Source organism: Chrysemys picta, chromosome 6 (assembly GCF_011386835.1).
Source record: "Chrysemys picta bellii isolate R12L10 chromosome 6, ASM1138683v2, whole genome shotgun sequence".
Lineage (NCBI taxonomy): Eukaryota > Metazoa > Chordata > Testudines > Emydidae > Chrysemys > Chrysemys picta.
The window spans coordinates 34,437,051-34,462,776 of record NC_088796.1 but is presented as its reverse complement, the minus strand read 5'-3'; the positions used below and the strand labels follow the sequence as shown (position 1 = coordinate 34,462,776).

The window sequence follows — 25,726 nt, the reverse complement described above, 5'->3', positions numbered from 1 at the left end:
CTAAGTGATAGTGTGTGTGTGTGTGTGTGTGTGTGTGTGTAATTGTGCTCAAGTATCACTTCAGGAACACCTATGCAGTCCTAGTGCAGATATTCAGAAATAGGCCCCTTTTAATTTATCGTGGCTATGCTGTTTCCTCCTACTGCAGACTTACTCATGTGAGACCTAGCCATTCTTCCAGGATGATAGGGAATGAGCTCACCATTTGATTATAACTGCTTTCCAATCTTAATGCTGAATTGCTTATTACCATTGTTTGTTTGGGTTCCACTCTGGTTAACTTCTCCAATTAATATTTATCTGAAAACTAGTTAGATGCTGTCACTTGTATTCATAATTTTTTTTTAATATTAAACTTTTGAGCTGTGTAAGTCATTGAAGAGATTTAGCTTGTGAAATCAAGATACCTTTAAAAGTGACCTACAAAAGATGTAGAAAAATTAAATGTTGTGCCCCTGGTGCTGCTTTATTTATAATGTCTCCTTCTTGACATAGAAATATCAGCAAAGGTTTGTTCTTTTTTAGTTTTTCTTGAAGATGTTCTGTAGGCCTCCAATGTTCACTGTACCCCTCCAATTAAGCTGTAAGAGTTTTTAATGTCAGCTCTTTAACTGACATCCTTTCTACCAAGTGACAGCAGGTATTGGCATCAAATGGATATTAATTAAAAAATTTTTTTAGGCAGGTTGAGTAAAAATGTCTCCCCTCCTCCCCCCCCCCCCCCGGTTTAGCTTTCAGCCTCCTGTGATGTCACTTCACGAGGTTCTCCAGTTACCACAGAATCATCTTAAAAAGACAGATCTGAATTTTTCTTTTTTCTAGTTAAAATTAACCTTTCAACCTCTTGCATATAAAGAAGCATCCACAAAATAGGCAGAAGTCCACTTCTCCTTCCATCCTCCCCAATACACACATTATTTGCTTTCATGTTTACAGTTCTTTCTGTGACCTGTATTAAAATCAGAATTTCATTCAGACTCAAGACTCTGTCACTTCTTATTCTCTTCTTAGATCTGTGGTCACATCAGCATTGGAAATGGAACTTTCTTCTCAAAGGGAACGTTTGTAATAACGGACATCTAAAATATATGGCAAGGCAGTTGATCTGTATATAGCCAATGGTTCTATTATAATCTTCAACAGGGCAGATAATACCTCTACACACATGAAATATTGTGGTATCTAAGCACTTACTTCCCTGTATCACTTAGCTTCCTTCTTATTCATATAGATAAAAGTTGAGAAAAGTTAGATGAGATGTATCTGAACATATTGTAGAACCCTTCTGTGTACTCAAATGTGACAGTTACATAAAAAGCTTATTAATTTTAAACTAACTCTGAACAAACTTGTCTAGCTTCAAAAGTAGAAATATTTTTTTTTTCAAAAACAAATACTAGGTCTAATTACTTAAACTGCATTTTAATGCACATTTATTTTCAAACACTATAATAATGACAGTTTAAAGCCACAACTGGTGTGCTCTGGAAACAGTTATAAGTTATGAAAACTCCAGGTTGCCAAGAGAATGCCTGGCTCTGATTACTAAAATAGTTCTCTTATTTATATTCTGATGCGTGCTATTGGGATACAGTATGGGAAAAATGGCATGGTCTTAGGGATGGTGTAGTGTGTTATGGAAAACCTGTAGTTTCTCTGACCCTGCCATCATAACCCGGATCTGTTAAGAACCCTGTTTGTTTAAGTAGAACACTGCTGTGCTACATTCTTACTAACCTGCACAGGAAAGGAGAACCTTTGCATCTTTCCATAGTTAAAAATCAGTCATGTGTACAGAGTTCATGGTCATTGACTTGAAAATACTTTCAGCAGTTGCAGTCCAATGTATTCTAGCTTGGGGTGAGGAAATGGTCAAACCATCTAACTTGACAGGCTTTCAATAAAACCTGAATCACTAGATTCATTTTACACACAGACTTTTAAACAGAAAATCTGTGATTGTAGCTGCAGAACTTCTCCACCTGTTTGACAGCCTGCTTCCTTTTTGGGAATAGGGAAGGCAAGATATGAGTGGGCTGGACAGCTACAAAATCTGGAATAACAAGGTCTTGACCTTAAGTTGATTTCCTTTTTAATAATTTTTGTAAGTGATCATGTTAATGCAGCCAGATTCAAATTCACTGTATATTCCTACCTGTACTACTGTGGTTAAAATCAATTATTCTAATATGTGCTGAATATTTGCAGCAGAATGTACAGGTGGAGTTCAGTAGGATTTACAGGCAGTCAGCAACTCTGAAAATCAGGCCACTGACCTCTCACTGCCTCTGTTTTCTCCATCTGTAAAACTCAAATTGTACTTGTTTGCATACTTAAAACAGGGGTGGTGAAGCTTAATGAGCTCATTAATGTTTTTATAAGGTACTTCAAAGATGTTATGTGTAATTCATTTTTAATTGGGGTGGATAATGTAGGTAAGAAAATGAGAATCTAATTTCCCATAGAGCTAACCTTAATTGGTGGAGAGAGAATAGCTTTAATCCTTACAATAAATGATTGATTTAAACAGAAATCTCTCCCCCCTCCCCTTCACCATGCCCAGCCTCAAGAATTTCTATGTACAGTCTCCTCCAAGCCAGAGGATAAATCCTTTCCCCCTCTCCCCCTTCCCACTTCTGCACTCCTGAGCAGTCACAGCCATCCTTATCCAGCAGGAATGGCACAGTAAATGACTTCCTCTTTGAGATGCCATCTGTATCACATCACAGGCTGGGCCAGCGAGGTAGCTATTAAAGAGCATTGTGGTTATTACTCTTCTTAATCTTATTCCTTCTCAGCCACCCAGCAAGTTATTGGCATGTTCTCACTAATGAAAAAAGAAGTTGCAAATAGTATGAAAGGAACAGGAAGAAATGTTAGCTCAGTTTTATTATAGTTAGTATAGCTTTAAGCAAATATGTACCCTCTGTTTGTCAGAAGGCTTTCTTAAATTACAGTATCAGAATCATTAGGTTGGTATAAACATGATAGTATTAAAAATGCTTCAGCTAACAATCTTAGGCACTTACGGTCAGGGCAGGAAAGATCTACTAGCCAGGTATAAATAGGAAAGACAAGGTAAAGGGAACCTGCCAGTGAGGTCCAGGGGCAGCATTCTGGCAAACAGCCCAGTTTTTCTCCCTTCACTCATTCCTGGCTGCTGGGAATAAAGAGGGTGCATTGATCTCCACCTTCTGTATCTGCCTCTGTCTAGCTACTAGGTGTTTTGACAAATGCTAAGCACCTCTTTCCCTCTTCTGTTTCAAGGAGCTTTCTGTCTCTTCCAGTCATTGCAGAACCTCCTGGCTGTTCTGAGGGGCTCTCTCTCTTTCTATTGGTCTTCTATGCTTTGTGTCAGCCTCCTGGCTGCTCTGGGTAAGGTGGGTGGGGGAAGAGGGCTCTGCTACCTCTACTCCTCCAACTAAGGTGTCTTTGAGGTGGTCTTCCCCTAAGTGAATAGTCCAGCACCTTTCTTGGTGTCAGCTGCTCACTGACTTTCCTCAGCAATGTGAATCTGACTTTTGACTTAGTTTCCTTGCTGGCCATAGGATTCTGATAAGCCGTGGCAAAACTCCCACTGATTGGCAAATTGAATATTTAATAGTCCTGGGCACTCTCTTCCCACAGAATCTATCCTTCCATTATCCTATAGGAATGTTTGTATAACACTTATATTTGCATAGTTTATAGGGAAAACTCAATTTTTCCTGTAGCTTGAATCCTGAGAACCTATGGTTATACAGTTTGATGGAATGTTAGCTGAGTGCTGGGCTAGGTCACAGCATAATTCTAGGAATTAAGAATGTGATCTGTAAAAGTGTATTTTAATTTTAAAAAATCACTAAACTTTTTGCTAATGAATAGCATTCAGTTGGAGACTCCTTGTGTGGAATCCCAGCCTGGAGCACCCTCGTACATCCCAAACCCTTCAACTGCAGCTGGAGCCTTCACACCCCCTGCATCCCAACCCCTTGCCCCAGCTCTGATCCCTCTCCTGCACCCCAAATCTCTGAGCCCCAGCCCGGAGTCCCCTTCTGTGCCCCACCCTGGAGCCCGCCAAGTATTACTCCGGTTGACTTCTCATAGTCCGGTTCCCAATTCCCAAGTTTTCTTAACTTAAAATATTTCATTAGGTCCCTACAAAGTTTTCAGTTTTGAAGTTAAAATAAACTCTGTTCTATTTTCCTCTTAAATTTGTGGGGGCTATGCCATTTTTGGCTGCATCCAATTTCTTTTTCCTGTTAGACAAGAGGAGTAAGAGTTTCAGGAACATACTTATGTGCTTAACTTTATGTTGTGGTGCTGTGAGTAGTTCCAGTGTATATGCATAACTTTATTTTTGTGAATAAAACAAATACACATGAGTATATCACTGCAGCCCAGACTATGAAACTTGTGTGCCTAAAACTACTTTTGTTTCAGGTTCAGTTAAACAAAAGTGTGTTGTGTCCAAAACATTCCCCTACAATGTTTTCAAACCAAATACTATAGCATGACTAGTATGTGAGAACCAAGAAGTGAAATCAGTGGTGGCTAAGACTGAGAAGAGCTACAATAGTTTTCTGACTACTCAAATTGAGGAAAGGGGAGAAAGAAGGGTAAGTAACAGAATAATTAGAAGTAAACTAGACTCTTAACATAGCCAATTTTAATATTGGCAACATGAATAAGGAAATTAGACTTAAAATATGAGATTTTAAGTTCTTGATGATGCCTTTTTAAAGAAACAAGTGTCACCAAACTAAAAGAGCAACTTGTGATTTTGCTTTAAAATAAAGTGAGGAAAACTTTTTTCTTATCATGAATTGTGACTGTTCTTAGAACAGTACAGTAATGCCTTTATCCTTTACCCCCAGTTCAGGGTCCATTACGTAACTGCTACTACAGTAATAATCACTTTGGCTTATCTGGTATAAATTATGTTGAACAAAGTTAATGCCTGTATTTAACTTTATATTCTGTCATAACCTCTATAAAATAAGGAAGAACAATAAATTAACAGAAGGTATGTAATGCTGTGGCTGCAATAAGAGAGTTGCAGCCTATTCCTTTTGTTTTAGATTGGTAGTATAAGACACTCCTGTTGCACAGCCAGGAAACTTGAAGATGGCAGCTGTACATGGAGTAAAGACTTTTTTCCAAGAAACTTCTAATTCTCATGTAGCCCAAGGGGCTACATATGACTGAAATATGGAGTGTGTGTGACCTCATTGTCACAGTGCCAGTGTAGTGTGGCTAGCATGCATCTGACCTAGGGTTGCCAAGTTTGGTTGGACATTTTTCTGGAGGTTTCATCACATGTGAGCTTCAATTCAAGATTAATCTTTAATTCCTGGAGATTCCCAGACAATCCTGGAGAGTTGGCAACCCTAATCTGAGCCCGCTATGATTGGGGTGCCTTAGTGGGCCTTATTAATAATTGGTTAACACTTCTTTTTTTTCTGAATGAACATTATTAGCCTATTGACTGTTTTTTCTGGCTGGAGGGAAACAGAGATTGGATAAACTGGTGTACTCTTCAAGGCAGGAACTATTTGCCTCTGCAGGTGTGTGCAGTACTTAGTTTACTCTTGGTGCTGCTGGAATACAAATAATAAATCATTATATAAAGAGCAAGAGGAGGAGAAAAGACAGTCTTTTCCTGTAGCAGCAGGAGGCTTATTTTAACAGATGCCATCTTACTGGGTGTATGCTCCACTGCCTTTTGTGATCTAAAATTTTCTAAAGATAGAACTGGGTATTTGATAAACAGCTTAGTTATTAAAGTTGACCTCTGTTGGAATTAGGGTGCTCTGTGATTTGGACTAGACTTGAGGGGGCTTGAAATAGCTGGAGATGGGGCAAGGGATGAACAAAAACTGGCTGATTTGCCTCCCATTCCAGTTCTTCAAAGCCAGACTTGATGCCCCTTTCTCAGCATCTCCCATAGAAGGAGACCTGACACTTTGTATTTCTATTAAGGAAGCTCTGTATTTGCCTGGATATAACTAATAAATAGGCTTGGCTGATATCAATTTTTAAAATTTACATGGATATTATCCATGTTTGTTCTTATGCATTTTTTTATTTTATCATTTATTTTGGAAATCTTTAGTTGTTCAAAATTTAGGACAATGTGGGGGTCAGACAATTATTTAATGACAGATGTTGAGATTCAAGAAATTAAAGCTTTATAATCATTAAAACCAACATTGTCAATATCACATGCCAAAATAAATATAATATCCAGAAATCAAACTCTAAATTCTCAAGCAGCATTTTTCTTACTCTGCCTATCTATAAATTTTTCTTATCAATGGAAATATATGTGTGGGTGTGGTGTGGTGAAATTGACGCTCACTGGCACAGATAAAAATCGAATCCTTCCAAATCGAATCTACTTGTAAACACTTGCTGTGATCGGAAGTCTGTTGTGCATACCATTTTGTAATTCTGGTAGATGAGGGTCTCTACCAGGATACAGAAAGGAAGGGGGCTCATCTCTGAAAGTTGAAGGTGTCTGGAAGAGAACTACAACACACTGAGAACTCTAGATCAAAACTTTGAAACTGGAGTGGTCTTGAGGATGAAAGGGACCACAAAGAGATGAGTGACTAACAGGCAACTTAATATGGGGAACACCAATTATGTTTGTATATTGATAAGGTGACTAGTGGATTATTGAATAGAATGTTAGCTGCTTTGGAATCTGGAAAAAATGAGTTCAGTGAGAGCTGTTCTAATTATATAAATTGCACAATGCAGAGATACTAGAGAAAGTTGAAAAATTAGTTGGTGGAAACAAATAGAAACTAAAAAAATTAAGAAGTTTGGTAGATACTTTAAACTATATTTATACAGATATCTGTGTATATTCTGACCACAAACAATCTTAATGAATGAATCCAGGAAGATGTGGGTTTTCAAAAACAAAGACTCTCTGAAGTGTTGTGAAAGTCAAATGAACTGGAATTTGGGGTCTGTTGCATGAATGCACAAACATTGATGTCAAGGTTGTACTTCTCTTCCACCACACTGACTTTTCTTTCCCTATTTCAGGTTGCAAAAGCCTGAGTATCACTACCTTTCTATGCCATTTGTCTGACTATTCCTTTGCTCCTACTTATTAACCTGTCCCTTAGAGTTGTCTTTTACCCTGTTTCTTCTCCTTCAAAATCGGGTCCTTTTCTGTGAAGCTTGTTGGTGATAACGGGCACATGCCTCTTTGACTTTATTCAAGGCACTATACTCTTCAATATTTTGAATTGTAAGTTCTTTAGGGCTAAGATTTTGAACCCATTCTAAGTTAGAGTATTTTACTTACTGGCATGTGTTGAATTTCTTTTTACTGCTATATAAACAAAAATATGGAAGCCTGGACTCCTTAGATTAAAAGAACAGAGGGACTCAGAACTCCTTCCTAAAGTCTTGTGTAAAGGCTTTTGAAGGAAATGCACTGCTTAACTTGAGAAGGAGAGATGTCATTCAGAGATGAATAAATGAGGCAGTGCTTTGGATCTGACATAGGTTTAGGCTAGGATATGGGGTGAATCAGGATTATACTTAAAAGTCTGAAGGTGCTGAACTCTGAGCTGCCTTCACAAGGTTTGAGTCTGTTATGTACTAAAATATGGACCCCAGATGGTTTTGGCTGTGACACGAAACCAAAACTGCAGGCCTGGTTTGGATTTGGACCTTTGAGATTCTTCCCCCACACTTACTCCAAAATTTGTAAGGATTTGGATTCCAGGGTGTAGCTTTTGCTCACCTCCATCTTCGGTCTCTGCATTATTCAGTCCGATCTTTAGGAGTGCAGAGCTCTTGACTGGATTACTTGAAACTTTACAAATTTATTAATTGAAGAGGGTGGAAGAAAATCAAGTTAGGAATTAAGGAATGGACACAGGTTAAGAAAAAACAACTTGATATGAATCTTTAATAGGAATTAATATCTCTACAAATTTGTGTCCGTTAGCATAGCAAACGTTCAGTAGCCCTACTGGAGTAAAAACAACAAGGAGTCCTTGTGGCACCTTAGAGACTAACAAATTTATTTGGGCATAAGCTTTCGTGGGCTAGAACCTACTTCATCAGATCATGAAGTGGACTCTAACACACGAAAGTTTATGCCCAAATAAATTTGTTAGTCTCTAAGGTGCCACAGGACTCCCCATTGTTTTTGCTGATACCTGTACACTCTGAAACCTACTGGAGTAGTTCGTTATCACTGAATTCAAATTGCTCTCTAGCCAGTAGAGGCATGTCCTTTGTTCTTTAGAGGAACTGAATCTTTCTGTTCTGCTTTATGTAAAAGTTGTATCCAGACTTGTAGACACTGCAGTGAAATTGGGAATGTTACAGTAGAAATCCATTTTTGTAAACAAGCTTACTGTTGTTAAGCCAGCCCTGAAAGTCCCGATGGTAAGGGGATTAATGTAAATGTTCTCTTCACGTAAAAAGATTATAAAGATTTGGTTATTTGGCTCACAGCTACCTTTTTAGAAATGATATATTAAATCGATGAGATTACTACTGGAAGAGTTCTAAATATAAAGGGCCATATCCTGTTCACTTTATGCATGTCCTATGTAAAGCCTACAATAATTATATAAAATGAGGCAAGCAAGTTTTTTGTCACAATGTTTAAAAAATAATAATTTATAAATTAGCTTATTCCATTCAAGATGTCCAGTTTCCTGACGGTGTCTTTGAAATTCCTCTCCTCTTCCCATTTCAGAACTGTTTTTTCCCATCATGAGACTTGGTTCTGTCTTATTTTTTCCTTCTCCAAAAAAAAGTTTGAAAGGTTCTCCTTCCTTTGGCTTCAGAACTCGAATTTTTAATGAGATATTTAAACAGTTCTACACACTGTTAATTCAATGAAAGGTCAATGTCATTTTAAAAAAGAATAATGGGGCCATATTCTGCTCTCCAGTATTCTTGTTAACTAAAATTGGAGTTGAGTGGCACATCAGTTTCAAAGGCTAGTACTTGGCTCAGTACCTGGCAATGTTTTCATCAATTAAAAAAAACAAGACTTTGAACTCCTTTACCTCCCTCCAATTTCTGCGATTGTTGGCAGGTGACATTATGTATTGTTCCTAACTAAGAGGCAGCCTTTTCATTGGCTATAGCAAGGGTTGGGCAAGTGTGTGCATTGCATGGTATTTAATATTCTGCACTGACTCAAGGGAAACTTAAGTTTTGCATGTTGTTCTGAAGCTTTCTCCATGCCTGATAAAGTGAATTTTAATTTAACCATCTGTGTCTTTTTTCCCTTCCCCCAACAGCTGGCTTACCCCTGGGTGTTCTAAACTTGGCCAAAATAAAGCCGTATCAGAGAGGCTTTTTCTGTAATGATGACAGCATCAAGTATCCATTCCATGACAGTACCGTCACATCCACTGTCCTATATGCAGTGGGGTTCACCCTGCCCATTTTCTCTGTAAGTAGCTGAATTTCTAGCCATCTGTGTGCGGCGGGGGGGGAGGGGAAAAGACTTAAGAGGGTTCCAATAGGTCATCGTTGTGATACTGATTTGGATCTAGAGGGAAGATAAATATACCGGAGAAATAAAATATTTATATAGCCTTATATTTTTGTTGATTGCTGTGGTAACTAAAATAACTTCCAGATTTCACTTCAGCTTAGTGATTCCCCTACCTTTTCTTGAAGTCATCGAAACCTGTAGGTGGCCAATAACTTCTGATTGTTACTTGTCAGAAATAAACTGAAGTTTGGCTTATGTATGTTAATGTAAAGTTTTGTATTTTGCAGTGCTTCTGGAAATTCTTTGTACATCTGTTCTGAACAGACTGCAATGCCAGTTGTAAATAATTGAAATGCTATATGTCTCTTGTTAGAGAAACCTCAGTTTGTGAGGGGCTCTGCTTATATTGCATATTGTCTGCAGAGATGAACTTTTTTTTATAGGCCAAAAGATACACGTGGTGAATTCTTGGATCCTTCAGAGTCTGAAGGCAGTGAGACTTGGATGCTTAGAAGCAGCTTGCGGGAAAGGGGCTGGGTGCTGTGATACCACACAAGTTAACAAGGAACAATTTGACTCTGAACTGGGTTTTTAACTGTATTTAATCTTGGCCCTAGCCAAGACTGTGTGCAAGACAGCTTGCCCAAAACTTGCCTAATTCAGATTAGACTTTGGCTTGGAAATGTTTGGTGCTGACCAAATCGTGTTAGAAACATCTCGGTCTCTACTAGTCTTTTAATCATGTAGCAACTTGCTAAGAGTCCAGGTGCTAAATTATTAGTCAGTGTGAAGTATCTTCTGAAGAATTTCAGGGATGGAGGTAACCATTTACTTTAAATGTCAGAAACATAAATCCATGCAACCCGTGTATGTTTTGAATGCATACCAGATACTGTTTATGCATGATCACTATTTTACCAGCACTGTATTGCGTATTGTACACAGTTAGAAAGCTTATGACTGCCTTCTGAAAATAAATAGACAAAAATGCCATAAAAATTGTTAAACAAAAGCTCTACAAATGTTTCAGGGAGGGAACTAACTAACATAAAGCTCCAAAACCAGCAAATTAATATATTGGTTTTTGTGTCTTAAAATATGAAATTTGGAATTCATAGAGTAAACTGAAATTTTCATCTCCGTAATCAAGGTGAAACTTCATACATTATATACTTTCATCATGCCTTTTTTGCAAAGAAAAGTGTAACATATTTCAGGACTCTCACAAAGATGCAGGCTTTATCAAGTCTTAAGGAAGCCTACTGCAAACTGGCCAATAAATATTAAGTTTTTCAGGCACAGATGTGAAATCATCCATTGGCATGGGCACAGGTGAACATGGTAATTACATATCTGTCTAATTTCAGACATGGAAATTTGATGTACTTGCACATTTTTCAAGTGCAATGAAGGATAGCATCAGAAAAATGTAAACTATACACAATAATATAAAACATCTTCGTATCTTTTAGACTTCAACTTAAAAAAAAAAACAACAAAAAACTAAAAGTGGTCTCTCCATCCCAAGCTTATTTAGGCATAAACTTTTTTGCCTTTCAGATAGGGAGGAGTCACGTTTGAGCCTCCTGTGACAGCTAGGTTATATAGGACTTTTTGTAACTTTTAATTAAGGAGATTATATCTCTGTCTGTCTGTGTGTGTGTGTGTGTGTGTGTGTGTGTGTGTGTATATGTGTATATATATAAACCCACCCATGTACTGCTTTTTAGATTGAGTGCCTGAAATACCCTTAACTGCAAATATTTTATTGTTGACTTATTACAAACCTGCTTCCTGAAACCAATACTCTGATCAACCTCAGAGGACTTTGTGCAAGCTCCGTAATTCTTGGCTTTCTGTGCTCTTTTGCTTTTTCTTTACTTCAAGGGTATATGACATTGCCTTATCCAAGATCTGGAGTATTAACATAGTAAACAGAAAGACTGACATCTTCTACACAAATAATTTAACTAGCATAGGAAATTGTGCCCCCCAAAAAAAGCACGATAGTATTGTATTTGAACAACTCAAATGAAGAGATTCTCAAGATTTTTTTTCAGTAAAAGCATGGACTTAAAGCCAGAACTTCAGAAACTGATTGAGAGCATACACTATGTTCCTTTGTAGGATATGCAAGAGAAAACCTTTCTGAACACGCCTTACCTACTTCATATCAGATTAAGGTCACTAAATCTGTTTAGTTTTCCAACTGAGTACCTGGATTTATTTGTTTTGTGAAGTCAACCAATTGATTATTCTGTATAATTAGTTTGGCACTTTATAGAATGACACTGACGTGGATAATTAGTCCACACACCCTGAGGTGCAACCAAGTGGCCTTAGAAAAAAGATGACAGCTTTACTATCTGAAAGTTTTGTGCTAATATATGATGATGCATTCAGATTGCAGGCAAAACTGATATATTGGCTGTCGTGTGTGTGTGTCATGCATCTAGGAATTGAGAATATAGGCTTTGCTTATAGGACGATTACTGCTTTTTAAAGCAGAGACACGGTTGGGAGTTTCTGGTAAATAACCAACTCAACTTGAGCTCGTAGTGTGATGTGATGGCTGAGATCAAATCCGATCCTTGGATGTGTAGGTAGGGGGAATGTCGAGTAGAAGCAGGGAGGTGGTGATGCTGCTATGTATGGCAGTGTTCTTCAATTGCAAGCGTTACATTGGGCCTATTGGGCATCAGCTGTTCCCAACCTGCTCCCCTCTGGGGGCTCTGTTGTAAGAGCAGCACCACTAACTGGCTCCAGCTCTGCTGTGGGGCTCCTGACAGCTCCAACCCATGTACTGCCCTACTGGTCCTGGCTGTAGCATCCCTGTACTGACCTGCTTTTGAGATGCCCACCCCAGCCTCTGCCCAGGCCAGCACCTGTCAGCTCAGAGGATGCCCTGCAGCCGGGGAGGGAAAGGGACCAAAGTTGCTGAGATTCCAAGCTGGACAGAAGAGAGAAGGGGACAGCAGGGAGTAGGATGGAACAGCTGATGCCCAATGGGCCAAACGGAAGGCCCTCATGGGCAGCTCCAGCCCCTGTGGTCCTCTGCTAGGTGACACCTTTTCCTCCCCGGCCACAGAGTATCCTGCAGGGGAGGGAGGGCACAAGGGCAGGTCAGCTTGGGGATGCTGCAGCCAAGATCGGCAGCAACTGGAGCTGCCAGGACCCCAGCACTCAGCCAGAGCTGCTTGGCAAGGCCATCCTTGGTTGGAGCTGGAGCCAGGTATCCGGGCCAACCTTCCAGCAGGGTCCCCAGGTGCTGGGCAGGCACCTCATGGACATGAACTGGGCACAGGCAGCAGGAGGCAGGGGTGGGATGGGTTCTGAGGGGAGTCGCACCTGCTTCTTGGGGTCTTTCCCAGCTTCCCCATTCTGCCCCTCTTCCTCCTATCTTTCCTCACTCAAGAAGTACTAAGGAGGCTCCTGCCTTCTACAGCAGTCCTCCTCCCTCCTTCCACCCTCAGGACCATAAATCCTGATTACCCCAATGAGCATCAGGGAGACACTGCTCATTCGGCTGACCAGGGTTTTCGTTAGTTGAAATTTGGATAAACTGACTTTATATACATGTGGCATGATGGTGAAAGGAGGAGAAACAAACTGAAGTGCATCCCCAGCTGTGCACTTGATTGGATTAACAGTCTGTGTGCCATTCAAAAATCAGCCAGCATGACCTCTTTGGCATGCCATAAATTCTCAATCCCTGCCAACTAGATGAAGAATTGACTTGGTTTCACTAGAGAGAACACACCTGAAGAGCCCTTTGGCCTGCCAGAATTTGGACATTGCCTTATCTGGCTTCTCAGAAAATGCTGTTTAATGCCATTGGTCTATTGCATTAGTGAGATGGCTACTGTAGCCAGTTCTGGTACTACTTCAAAAAAGGATTTTGAGAAATTAGAAAGGGTTCAAAAAAGAGTTACTAGAATGACTTGAGGTCTAGAATACCTGTCTCTCAGCGAGAGACAGATATTTGTGTTTAATCTATTAATTTGCCCAAGATAGGATGAAGCGGTAGATAAGTGATGACTTGATTACTGCCTATAAGCCTCTACATGCCTAATTTAGCAGACAAGGGCATAACATCCAATGGCTGGAACCTGAAGCTAGACAAATTTAGACTAGAAACAAGATGCAAAATTTTTAGTGAGGGTAATTTAACCACTGGAATAACTTACTAGGATATGGTGGACTGTATACAGAGTTACGTGTTGATGCAGGAATTGCTTGGTGAAGTCCCATATCAGTGTTAGTTTAATCTGACTCCCTAGAATATCATCATGGTCCCTTCTGGCCTCAAAGTAAGTATGTATGAAATTTTAGTTTGTACTGACATTGTTAGTGCTTTTTTATGTAGTCTGTTGTAAAACTAGGCAACTAGACAAGTTGATGTACCCTCTGGAAGACTTCCGCATACCTCCAGAGATGCATGTACTCCTGGCTGAGAATCACTGAGCTACAAGACCTTGAGGCTTAGGGCCATGCAAACAGGAGTAAGTCACTTCAGACAGCCAGTTCCAATAATCTGAGCAGCTCATGTCCATGAGGTGTCTGCTATCATGCATCTGAGGAGCCTTTGACACACCCATCCCTCATGTGAAGATTTATAGTTCTGCAAATGATGTCTGGGTCTATATATCTAATAAATGTCTCGATGTCTGTCAGTATTCTTGTAACTTCTAGTAATAGAACAAATACACAGTAAAACAGCATCGCTGATGGCTTTCAAAATCATTTTAAATATTGAAAGGTAACATTAATAACAGTTTCTTGTTTGTAAACAGTGGAAGTGTGAAGCATTTTTGAACAGTTAGTTCAAAAGTGACAACTCTTTATGGTGTGGTTGGTTTTTTCTCTCCTTTTCATTTTTTTTTTTCTTCGTGTTTTTTTTTTTTTTTTTTCTTTTTTCTTTTTCTCGTCTCCTTTGGATTTTGGCAGGTGGGTCTATTAAAGATCTTGTAGTTGTTTAAAATTCTCCTTTACTTTGAAGGCACATAGAATGACATGTTTAAAATATGTAAAGTTTGGGTGGTCGTGTAGCATTTTGTCTGCTGCTTTTAAATTAAGACTTATTTGACTTGGCAAAACTGGTCTCTAAGTGGCATGTTGTCTGTCTAAAGGGCATCTACTACCTTTGTTCCTTTGCCAACTTTAACATGCTAGGTATGAAGCTTAATGATACATGTGGTAAAAGAGAACTTAATCAAAACACCTAAAGGGAACTTTCTGAACATAATACTCTGACTCAACTTTTTTTTTTCCCAGCGAACTGCTGTGGTGCATGCTTTGGAGGCCTCTTTGTCAAGATCTGTGGGGAGATGCCTTCCTAAGCAAAGGCTCGTTATTCTGTAATGTGGAACAGTAAAAGTATATTGCATTTCTGCAAAACCAATATAAAATAGAACAGGTTTTCACACATACAGTAACTACCTACTTTTTTTAATTGTAAAAATGATTAACTTTCAAATAAAATCTAGCTGTCACCCCACTACTTGGAAAAGACTTAATAGCAGAGTGCTGTAGTGAAGCCTCTTACTATCTAAATTTTCATTACATTGGCAGAACATGCCATTGCCACTGTACACACTTCGTGTCTCTCTATTTTTGTAACTAGTTTAAACATGTTATAAATATTTTTAATGCTGTATCCTTTATCTTTGTGAATGAACAAACTTGGCAATGTGCAAAAGGTCAAGTATTAGTTCAAATAGCAATATTCTATTAGGAACTTACAGAACACACACACCACCCTGTCCCACAGGAAAACTTTTGTAAAAGGGTAATGAGCTTTCGTATTTTACAGAACTTTGGTTCCCCCCCCCCCCCACCCCTGTTCGCTATCTCCTGGGAAGCTTTCTGGGCAATACTAGTGAGTTTCATAACCTAACAATTTGATCGCACATCTCAAAACAATCATCAAATAGCCTCCATTACATTTCAGATAAGAATAGTTTATCAAAGTGTTTGAACTGTTGCACTTGTTAGCTGTTTTCTTAGAATGGGAAATCAGGCCTTTACTATGCTCTGCTTAATGCAAGTCAGATACTGTAATATATTTTCTTAAATGAATATGACTCAATTGTTTTGATTAAAGGGTGAGGTTTGTAAATTGGTGATTAGAGTTTGTAAGAGGTAATTAAGCTTAGAGAAATAGTGGTGTTTGGGTGGGTTGGCTTTTTTAATGTGCTCTACAATTGGCAGTGGCTGGAGCAACAAGGATAGTTTGTAGTACTATATCTTGTAAATACCATGATTATACCTTCTGCTTGAAGGACAGGTATTATGGAGACGTATTATCTCCATAGTGAAGGTTGCAGCCCGCTTCCATTATAGATGTAATTGAGGAAGAGAACTTAAATACCTTTCCATAGTTTACATTGGCATATCCATTGACTTGCATGGCAATGTGCCATACTGATCAGCTCAAAGGTCCATCTAGTTAATTATATTGGCTCCAACAATGGCCAGTGCCAGATGAAGGTGTTTGGAAACCTTCTAGTGCACATATTAGGAAGAAGTTTGTGTAACTTGTCAGTTACTAGTTATGTTATGCCTTGAAGCTTGAGGATTAATACCAGTCTACACTGATGTTCTCGTCTGTATCTAGTTATCTGTTGGCCTCGTTATGTTGTGATAATTAATTCAGTAGCCTAATATATTATGTACTTAGTTTTTGTTTTTCTCAGACCATGTCTACACTACAAAATTGTCGACCTAACTTACAACTGCATACAACCACCACAGTTATTAAATTGCTTGTGTGTACACTTGGCTTCTTGTGTCAGCGGTGCATGTCCTCACTGGGAGTGCATGCATAGATTGTTGTCAGTGTGGGGCATTGTGGGGAGGCTCCTGAAAGGCAGTAACAGTCGATGTATGCAATGCAATATCTACACAGATGCTGCATTGACCTAATGACATTGACTGACTGTGATGGTACGCTGCTTGGGGAAGTGTCTCTAAATCGGCATAGAGAGGCACTTACTTCGGTGGGAGCCAAATTTAAGTGAATGAAGATACTTCCATAGATAAGTCAATGCAAGGCAGCTGATGTCGACCTAACTGTTTAGTGTAGACCAGGCCTTAGTCTTTTAAATATTTCCTTCCTTTGACTGTCTTTCTATGTCCCTTTTGTTCTTTGTTCTATGGGAGAGGTAAACTAGCACTCCTATTTACTACTTTAAACATCAGTTACTTTATATAGTTGTCATAGTCCCCTTATTTGTTGCTTCTTCTTGCTAAACAGTCCTGGTCTTCAGTCTCCCTTCGTATGACAGTTCACAGCCCCTTCCCCCCCCCCCCCCCGCCTTATCTCTATTAATTTGCATTACTGTAATTTTAAGACTAGCACAGTGACAATGTGTTACAAGATTAAATAATTTTGCCACCTCATTGCTCGCTTCCCCCAGCCCTCTTCTCTCCTCCCCTCTCCCCCCCCCCCCCTGGTCCTAGTATGGAGTATTGGGCCACTTTACCCTTTTAACCTTTTTCGCAATAATAAAAGTTTGCCGCATATTCTTAGTCAACTGGCAGAGTCACAGATAATGTTAGGCTTCTCAAAGAATGGAGGAAGTCTCAGTACAAATTCTTCAATTCTGTTTTCATTCCTAACACTTGCTCTAACTAAATCTTATTTAAGTGAGTGTCTCTTATATCCTGCAAATTGTATTTTAAAATAGGGCTTTTAGTTTAGTGAAAGAATTCTGTACATGCAGTAGGCTATTACTAAGGCTAGGAAAGTTTGAAGGGGATGTGTTCACAGTAGCTGAATACGACTTTCTGTAGCTTCTGATGGAGAATGCCCTTAGGTTTTGTCAAAGGGATATTTTTTAATTTAAATTTCCTAATGGGGGAATCTTCTCCAAGAAGCCTGGAGAGAGTCCATATGTACTGTTATGAGTGTTTAAAAAAAAAAAATAGGTACACTATATACTGTCTGCTCCACAGTACTTATGATTCCCATATGGACTGTAATACTTCATTCAGTTCTGGGCACCTAAGATGATTGATACCATACTGATGAGTTTGTGGTATAAGAACCTGAATAGAATAATCAGGTTGGATTGAACACCGAGTGGAAGGAAATCAGGAAGAGCAAGACCCAAAAATACATGTCATTTTCTCCCTGCTCCTCTTACCTCAGGAACCTTCATAGAGGCTTTTAAAATATCAAGTAAAGCTCGGTAGTAACCAAAAGAAGGTGAAATCATATAGCAGCTTGATTCTTGTTTATTGTATGTTCTTGGATGGCTCTTCCAGTGGAAGTGTTGGGAGTCCCATCCTTTGAGAGAGTGCTTTGTTGAAGTTGTTCTTAAAGCTGAAAGCACACACTGCAGGGAACATGCGTAGTATAGTGACAGGAGAATGGATTAATGTCTTACTCTTCCCTTTCTAAATTTGTATAAATCATAAAATGAGTTACTTGTTCAGCTCATTCCACTTGAATTTAGTGATCATCTTAAAATTCATAAATATGAAATACTGGATTGCATACAGCAAGCTGGTATAGTGTGAAGGGGTCTGAGTCATTCCTGTTCTATAAAATGCTTTGGGATACACACGTTTCACCCACCTGAATTCTTTATTGTTGCTACACATAGTATATGTAATAGCTAGAAAGAAACATGATTTCTTTGCCTCCCTACAGCTGCACATTGGAAGCAAGAGTGAATTCCCAGTACAGTCCTGTTTCATTGTTTGTTTATAAACCAGTTTTTCTTAAAAGGAACATATGGGGGAGCCCTTTCTTTGCTGTGTGTTACTTTACTTATGGGATTAGGTTGTTCTCTTCCTACATTTTCAATTGTTCGTGCCTCTGCATCTCTTTCAGATCCTAGCTGTAGGCTTGCCATTATAGCGAGAGTGGTGTTTGGCGATACTGCAGTCTGCTTTGCATGCCACAATTTCCAGATCTCTGGTCTGCAGGACTTGTGAGGGATTATGCAGCACTGCAAAACCTCCAACTTTGCATGTTGAGGTAATGTCACTTCAGTAGTGATGAGTGTAGCTACAAGCAGAACATGGAGTTTGGGCTGAGGCTGAAGACTAAGCAGGAACTAGAGATAGAGATTCGGGAATGTCCAGGGCGTAACACATACAGCAGTAGCTGGCATAGTTTTTAAATCTTGAAACAAAGCGATGCTAGGCCTGATCAGCACTAAAGTAAAAGCTGGACTTGCTCATGGAAGGGAATGGTGGAAAGGTGGATTGTGGGGGACTGGGAGGAGAATGAAATGATCTGTTGGAGGCAGAACATTTTAAACTATAAATCCTCTTTACTCACATTACAGACTCAAAGCAAAGCAGCAGCATTGCAAGGTGTGAATATCTCATTTGATACCCTAGTTGAGGCTACGTCTACACTACCCGCCTGAATCGGCGGGTAGAAATCGATCTCTCAGGGATTGAATTATCGCGTCTCGTCGGGACGCGACATTCGATTCCCTGAATCGACGCTTGTACTCCACCAGGGGAGGTAGGAATAAGCGCCGTCGACGGGGGAGCCGCGGAGGTCGATTTGCTGCCGTCCTCACAGCGGGGTAAGTTGGCTCCGATACGTCTAATTCAGCTATGCTATTCGCGTAGCTGAATTTGCGTATCTTAAATCCACCCACACACACACACACACACACACACACACACCCCCGTAGTGAGGACGTAGCCTTAGTAAAACTACTGTCAGAGAATCTCTGGCCAGTCATCTGTAAAAAAGAAGATTTTTATTGGGGAGCGCGGGGGGGGGGGAATTGGGGGTGGAGGGGAGAGGAACAAGTGAGTAAAATCTACAGAGTTTAGTTAGTGGTAGGGGAAAGTGGTAGGGGAAGAACAAATGAACACTTCCTTCTTCTGCGCCTCCTTACTGACAAATGTCCCATACCTCATCACCCATCTTGGTCTGTATGCCTTCTGTACCCAGTATTCTTCCTCCTTACTGGTTTCAGAGTGGTAGCCTGTTAGTCTGTATCAGGAAAAACAACGAGGAGTCCTTGTGACACCTTGGAGACTAACAAATTTATTTGGGCATAAGCTTTCGTGGGCTAAAACCTACTTCATCAGATGCATGGAGTGAAAAATACAGTAAGTAGTATATATATTATAGCACATAAAAGATATTGCATATACTACTTACTGTATTTTTCACTCTATGCATCTGATGAAGTGGGTTTTAGCCCACGAGAGCTTATGCCCAAATAAATGTTAGTCTCTAAGGTGCCACAAGGACTCCTCGTTGTTTCTCCTCCTTACTGTACTACTAAGCAAGAACCTGAAGCTAACTGCCTAGTTAAATCTTTTTTTTCCACCCCTTGCTTTTAGAGATTCTTAAATGACAAAACAAAATAATAAACCTTGAGTAATTAAAAAAAAAAAAGCATGTTTTGACAAGAAGTGTTAACTTTAAATAAACTCAACTTTTTGTACTGGAAAGCCCCTTTAAAATACCCAGGGTGGAATTCTTCTTCTCAGGACCAGAAGAATTCTGTTGACCAAGTGAATATTGTAACATATGAATGCTAATATAACTTTCAAAAAGTGAGAAGGGATGAACAGCAAAGGATTATGATTTGGTTAAACTGGTCACTACTAGTAGTAAAAACATTCTTTCATCCAGGGTTCTCTGAGTGCTACACAAACATGGGTACACAATGGATGTGTTTGCGGACCTGGCAAGCATAAATAAAGAACCTTCAAAGGCAAAAAATAAATTGGATTTGTGCCTGGAGTGTTCCCTTTGGTTTATGTATGAAAGGTATTTGTGGGTTTCTAAAAAAATTTCTGCTTAATGTTTACATTAGATATTCAGATCTTCTCCAGTCTAAGACCAGACTCCTAAAATTATGACATGGGAGAAAGAGGACGAAAGATGAGAAGTTGAGAAGGAACAGGATTCATAGGCCTTGTCTGTGGCTCAAATCGGGAAATTGCCATTATTGGTTACCAGCTGGTGCCAACCATAGTGCAGATTTGTATAGCTATTTTTTGCTAGTGGAAGTCACCCACAGTGTGTTTTTGATCTGCCCTCTTTCCTTCCCCTCCCCAATCTATAGAGTGGTTTACACCACTACAACTGTGATCCTGTAGGTAGCACACTTTAAAACTCTAGTGTAGTTGGGGTAAGTTGTGCTTTACTCTGTTAGCTGGGTCGAGGTGAATTCTACAACATGCCCTGTCTATTCATTTAAAATTGAACTTGTTAATACACCTTTTTTTTAAGTTAAATGTATGTCAGTGATTGACATCAGCAAAACCAGAAGAGAACAGAATTTGTGTGTGTGTGTGTGTGTGTGTGTGTGAGAGAATATGTATCCGGTCCTTTATAGTGGATGTATAAAGAATCTTAAGTTGAGTTTGTGCCCTCTTTAATCCTTTTACGAGTCACTTTTTTGAGAGCTCATTTGCATAGCAATTTCTCTTGCTCCCTGAAAATGGGTAATCAAAAACCCTTAAACACACACCAAACTTTTTTTTTTTTAAATCCTCCTTAGCTGATAATATTTTCTAAGTAACCTAGCACCTAATGATCCTGGCTGCAAGCAGTCTGTCACTGAATATCTAGTGATGACCTAAACCAGAACAGCAGCTGTTGCTGACAAGCACACATTGCCCTGTAGCTATATTGGGTACATGCTTCAGACTTTGAGCCTGGCAGTGCGTTCAAGCCAAAGACTTCTGCCTGCCAGACTCAATACAGATCAGGTTTAGGTCTTGTAATCTCTTATGCTGGACCCTGTCTCCTGGCAAATCTGAGGGAAGCCTCTGGTTTAGTACCTTGAGAGCTTTTTAGTAAAGTGCATTGGCTTCCCAAAAACACAATAAGGCTCTGGAGTACAGAAGGCCATGTTCAGGACTGTGTTTTTTTTTTTTTTTTTTTTTTTTCTTTTTAAAATCTTTTATTCTTCAAGCATTATGAGAGTAACCATGTTGGTTCACTGTAGACATCACCTTGCAGCTATTCATGCGTTCAGTAGCCTTTTGGTTGCTGTTGCCTTGACACATTGAGTTGGAAAGCTGAACAATTTGATAATTTAACTGCCTATTTTTATATAGTGTGTTACTCAGCTATGGAGCTAATTTGCCTTTCAGATTATGCCTCCTCTCTGCACAGAAGTTACTCATTAGACATGAAATGGACTCTTAGGCAGGTTAGAGAAGGGCTTTGAGTTTAGTTAAATTTGTTTTACTGTAGACAGGCATGTAAAAGGTCATGAGAACTTTCCAGACATGCAGACCATGTCTGTACTAGAAAAACTTTGCAGAAAGGTCCCCTAGCCCCTGACACCAATTCAGCTGTATGGGTGGTAGCACCTACTGCAGACAAGGCTCTGGCAGCTACTGGTCTTTCCCGCTCACCCCGTTAACCCTGTGCAGCTGAACAGGTGTTAGGCCTGGTTCTGAGCTCTGCTTCTGAAATTTTCCAGTTTAGACACAGCCTTACATGCTGGGAGGAATAGCAGCCTTGTGCTTAAGGTACTGGAGAGAGAAACTAATTTATATATTCTAGATATTCACTTTTTACCTCTGCCACAGGCTTAGTGTGTGGCAGTAGGCAAGTTACCTAACTAAACTCTCTGCCTCAGTTCCCCTCTGTAAAATGCCTGTAACTCAGGAGAGTAGTGTTCACCAGACACTTGGATTGTACAATAATGTGTGGGGGCACTCATGTACATAGATCATGAATGACTGAAACCCATCCTGCAAATGAACCTCTTATTTGCTTAATAGCCGAACCTGCTTTTTGTCCCTGGAGGCAGATTTTTGGCTAACCCCTACAAGCTACTATTTAAACCCAATTCTTGCTTATAGTTGTGTTTTTGACCTCTCCTAGTCCCCCCCTCCCCCATATGTGTAAAGACCCAAGTTATAGTTCTTCCTCTATCCTCAGTTCTTTTTCCTCCCCTTGGCTTTGATATCTTTCTCCGCCCTCCCATCCCCCTTCCCCCCCCCGGTACTTTGGAAGTAATTTTAATTGAGAAGAAAGTAGATGAATAGAGAGGCAAGTTGTAAGAACTTCTATTTTACCTTAGTTTTACGCCTCCCTATTCTATTAAATCTAGTGTCCAGTATATGACTTTCTTCACTTGTGATGTGACCTACACATGGCTAAATAGTACCCCAACATCAGCACTGAGAACATTTGAAGTATTTTTGCTTTGTTTCCACCAGCACTGCTGGAAAGAGATCAGACCAGTTTTTATATGAAAAGACTCCTTCAATCTTCTGGACTAAACAATGGAATGACTCTTATGATTACGAGGCTGAAGCTCGGCTGTTCTCAGTGGTGGCAGATGACAGAACAAGGAGCAATGGTCTCAAGTTGCAGGGGGGGAGGTCCAGGTTGGATATCAGGAAAAACTATTTCACTAGGAGGGTGGTGAAACACTGGAATGCGTTACCTAGGGAGGTGGTGGAGTCTCCTTCCTTGGAGGTTTTTAAGGCCCGGCTTGACGAAGCCCTGGCTGGGATGATTTAGCTGGGAATTGGTCCTGCTTTGAGTAGGGGGTTGGACTAGATGACCTCTTGAGGTCCCTTCCAACTCTGATATTCTATGATTCTATGATTACTATAGTCCAGATGTAGCACTGTCAGCACTACAACCTTGATCAGGTTATTTTCTAGACAGCTAAGTGACTTGAAGAATCTTGCCAGGTGGAGACATGGAGGAGCAGCTTTCTGAAGTTTATAATGTCTATAAGGGTGGTGATATATATGTGAGAGAATGAGAGACTCTCTCTAGAATCTCTTCTCGCTCCATTTAATAAGCACAAAAGGGCATTCAGGTACTTTGACTGCTTATTTGCATGTGCACTCATATTTTGAAGAAGCGTTACTGAATGTGTTCTCAGAGCATCTTGACAAATATCCTCAGTGATACAGAAGAGGAAGGCTATTCTTACAGTTTTTGATTTGATACTAAGTTTAACCTGTGGTGTGTTTTCCACAGGAGACTTTTCCAAAAAATATCTAGAGTGCTGATTTGTGACTGGATTGATTACCTGTAGGTGTATTTGTGCCTTCTGCCATTGCATGGTGGGTATATTTGAAGTAGATGGGCACTGTAAGTTTAGTAATTCAACATCTCATACTTTTTTTTTTAAGACTTAAGATGGCTTCTCATACGCATTAGATAAGATTGAGCATTGTGAGTTGAGCATTGTTTGAGTAATGTGACATCTGAGAGAGCTTATATTCGGCTAACACTGTATTAGTGAACACATACTTGCCACAGAAAGTGAGTAGCCATTGCTGTAATGATGATGAAGACTTGTGCTTCTCCAGTTGATTTGCCCTCTCCTACTAATACCAATTTATGCTTGGATGGGTCTAGGTCTGCCAGCCATTTTTATAAACTGCATTAAATAAAAATCTGTCTCCCAACCTGGTTCTAAGCATTCATAGGAAATTATCAAAGCCATAACGAGGCATATTCGCGCCCGGGGCAAGCAAGCATATTTGCACCCCCTAGAGGTGGTGGGGGGGGGGGGAGGGAGGAAGGTATGTGGGGTCACATGCCCCACCCCCAGATTTCCACCTTCCATTTAGCATAGAGGTTTTCAAACTATTGCCTCCTGCCAGGAGCCAGTGGATTGGAAGCTGGTGGGAGCTGCACAGGCCCCTGGCTTTCCGCACTGTGGAAGATGGGGCGCTGGCTGGCTGACTGGTAGTCCTCCCAGCTCTGCTCTCCAGGCAGGGTGGGGCGGCACAATCAGCAGCCTGTTCTTGCCTCTCCCTGCCCAGCACTGCCCACTGGATCTGGCCCCTGTCCACGCAGCCTGGCTGCCATGATGACATAGGCAATCATTCGCTGCTGCCCTGGGGCTCCTGGCTCTGCTGCTGCTTGGTCACCTGTGCCCTGGCACTCCTGGCTCTGCTCTCTGGAGCAGTGGCAGAGCCAGGAGCGCCAGGGCAGTGGCAAATGAGCACATCGGGGAGTGTCTCATGGCAGCCAGGCTCGGACGCCAGCTCTAATGGGCAGCACTGGGCTCCTTTGGGAAGAGGCAAGAGCATGCAGCTCAGAGCTGCCTGGGGAGCGCCCAGCTGTGGAGGGCGGCACAGCTTGGGGAGCAGTGCAGGAAGGGTTGTCAGGCAGCCAGTCAGAGCCCCAGTTCCCACAGTGCAGAGAGCCAGGGGTCCAAGCAGGCTGGGCAGCTCCCACCAGCTTCCGATCCATCGCTTCCTGGCAGGAGGTAACAGTTTTTAAACTGTGGGACTTGCCACCCCATTTTTCTGGCCCCACAACTTTTGTGCCCTGGGTGGCTGCCCCGCTCACCTCACCCTGTTTATGGTCCTGGAAATTATGGCAATAGCGTATAATCAAGTCATGAAAAACTGATACCAGTAACATAACACCGTCTTGATAAGGCAGTATCTTTGTTTTGGTTAGTGAGGCACTGTAAAGGGTGGAGAACTAACCAGAGGCAAATTCATAAAGCTAGGGCGTCTAACTTACAATTACAATTTAATTACCCTTCTGCTGACTGTACGTCTCATCCAGAAACTAGACCTTTTATTCTGAGCATTTCTAGAATGTATCTCCTTTTGCTGGAACGTGTTAAAGGCAGGAAACGGTCCATGGCAACTCTTACACTTTTTTTTTTAATCTTCCTGTATGCTGGGGAAAGTAGTTGTCTTGCAATAGATCATTGTATCTTTTTTTTTTTTTTTTGTAGACATTGCTATAGTATATTTTAAAAGTAAAAGTAAAGCTGAAACTTTTAAAATAAAAGAAAACTGTGTAAATATTTAGAACTTCCTCCACCAAAATGCAACAATTTTAAGGTAGGTTGAACCTAAAACTCCCTACCCACTGAGACAAAAATCAGTTTTTTCTTTTCTAACTGTTTTGAGATTAGTGCACTCAAGCTTGCATTTTTGGTTTCTACTGGGTGAGGTTGTACAGCACTAAACATGACAAAATGTGGGAAGCCTATGGGCCTGGACAGTATACCAATTGAGCCATTTTAACCATTGGACCCTGAGGAGGAGGTAGTGGTGGTTGTAGTTAACTTCATTCAACTTAATTTTCCATACTGGAAGAACATCTGAGTGGAGGAAGAATACATTGGTCCCTGTCTTCAAGCATAAAGGACATATGCAAGAAAGTAGTGGTCACTGACCATTAAATTTAATGTCATATGAAGAAATGGCTGGAAAGTATTGAGAAAAAGCTTTGGGAGGAGCTGGAGCATCAAATAAATGACAACCAATTCAGATTTCTGCCAGGAAGGTCAACAATGGTTTACGGTGTTTGCA

The 25,726-nt window shown here is 40.4% G+C and overlaps 1 protein-coding gene across 4 annotated transcripts in view; it reads left to right on the top strand.

The window, feature by feature from the left end:
* Positions 1–25,726, top strand: part of PLPP1 (phospholipid phosphatase 1) — a 160,711-nt gene that overhangs the window by 50,491 nt on the left and 84,494 nt on the right. For 2 of the 4 annotated variants that reach the window (XM_065598925.1, XM_005300848.5), the window contains exon 2: positions 9,270–9,424. The exons of the other annotated variants lie outside the window; for them this stretch is intronic. In XM_065598925.1, coding sequence (XP_065454997.1) covers positions 9,270–9,424 — 155 coding nt within the window. The remainder of the gene's footprint in view (positions 1–9,269; positions 9,425–25,726) is intronic. 4 annotated transcript variants of the gene reach the window in all.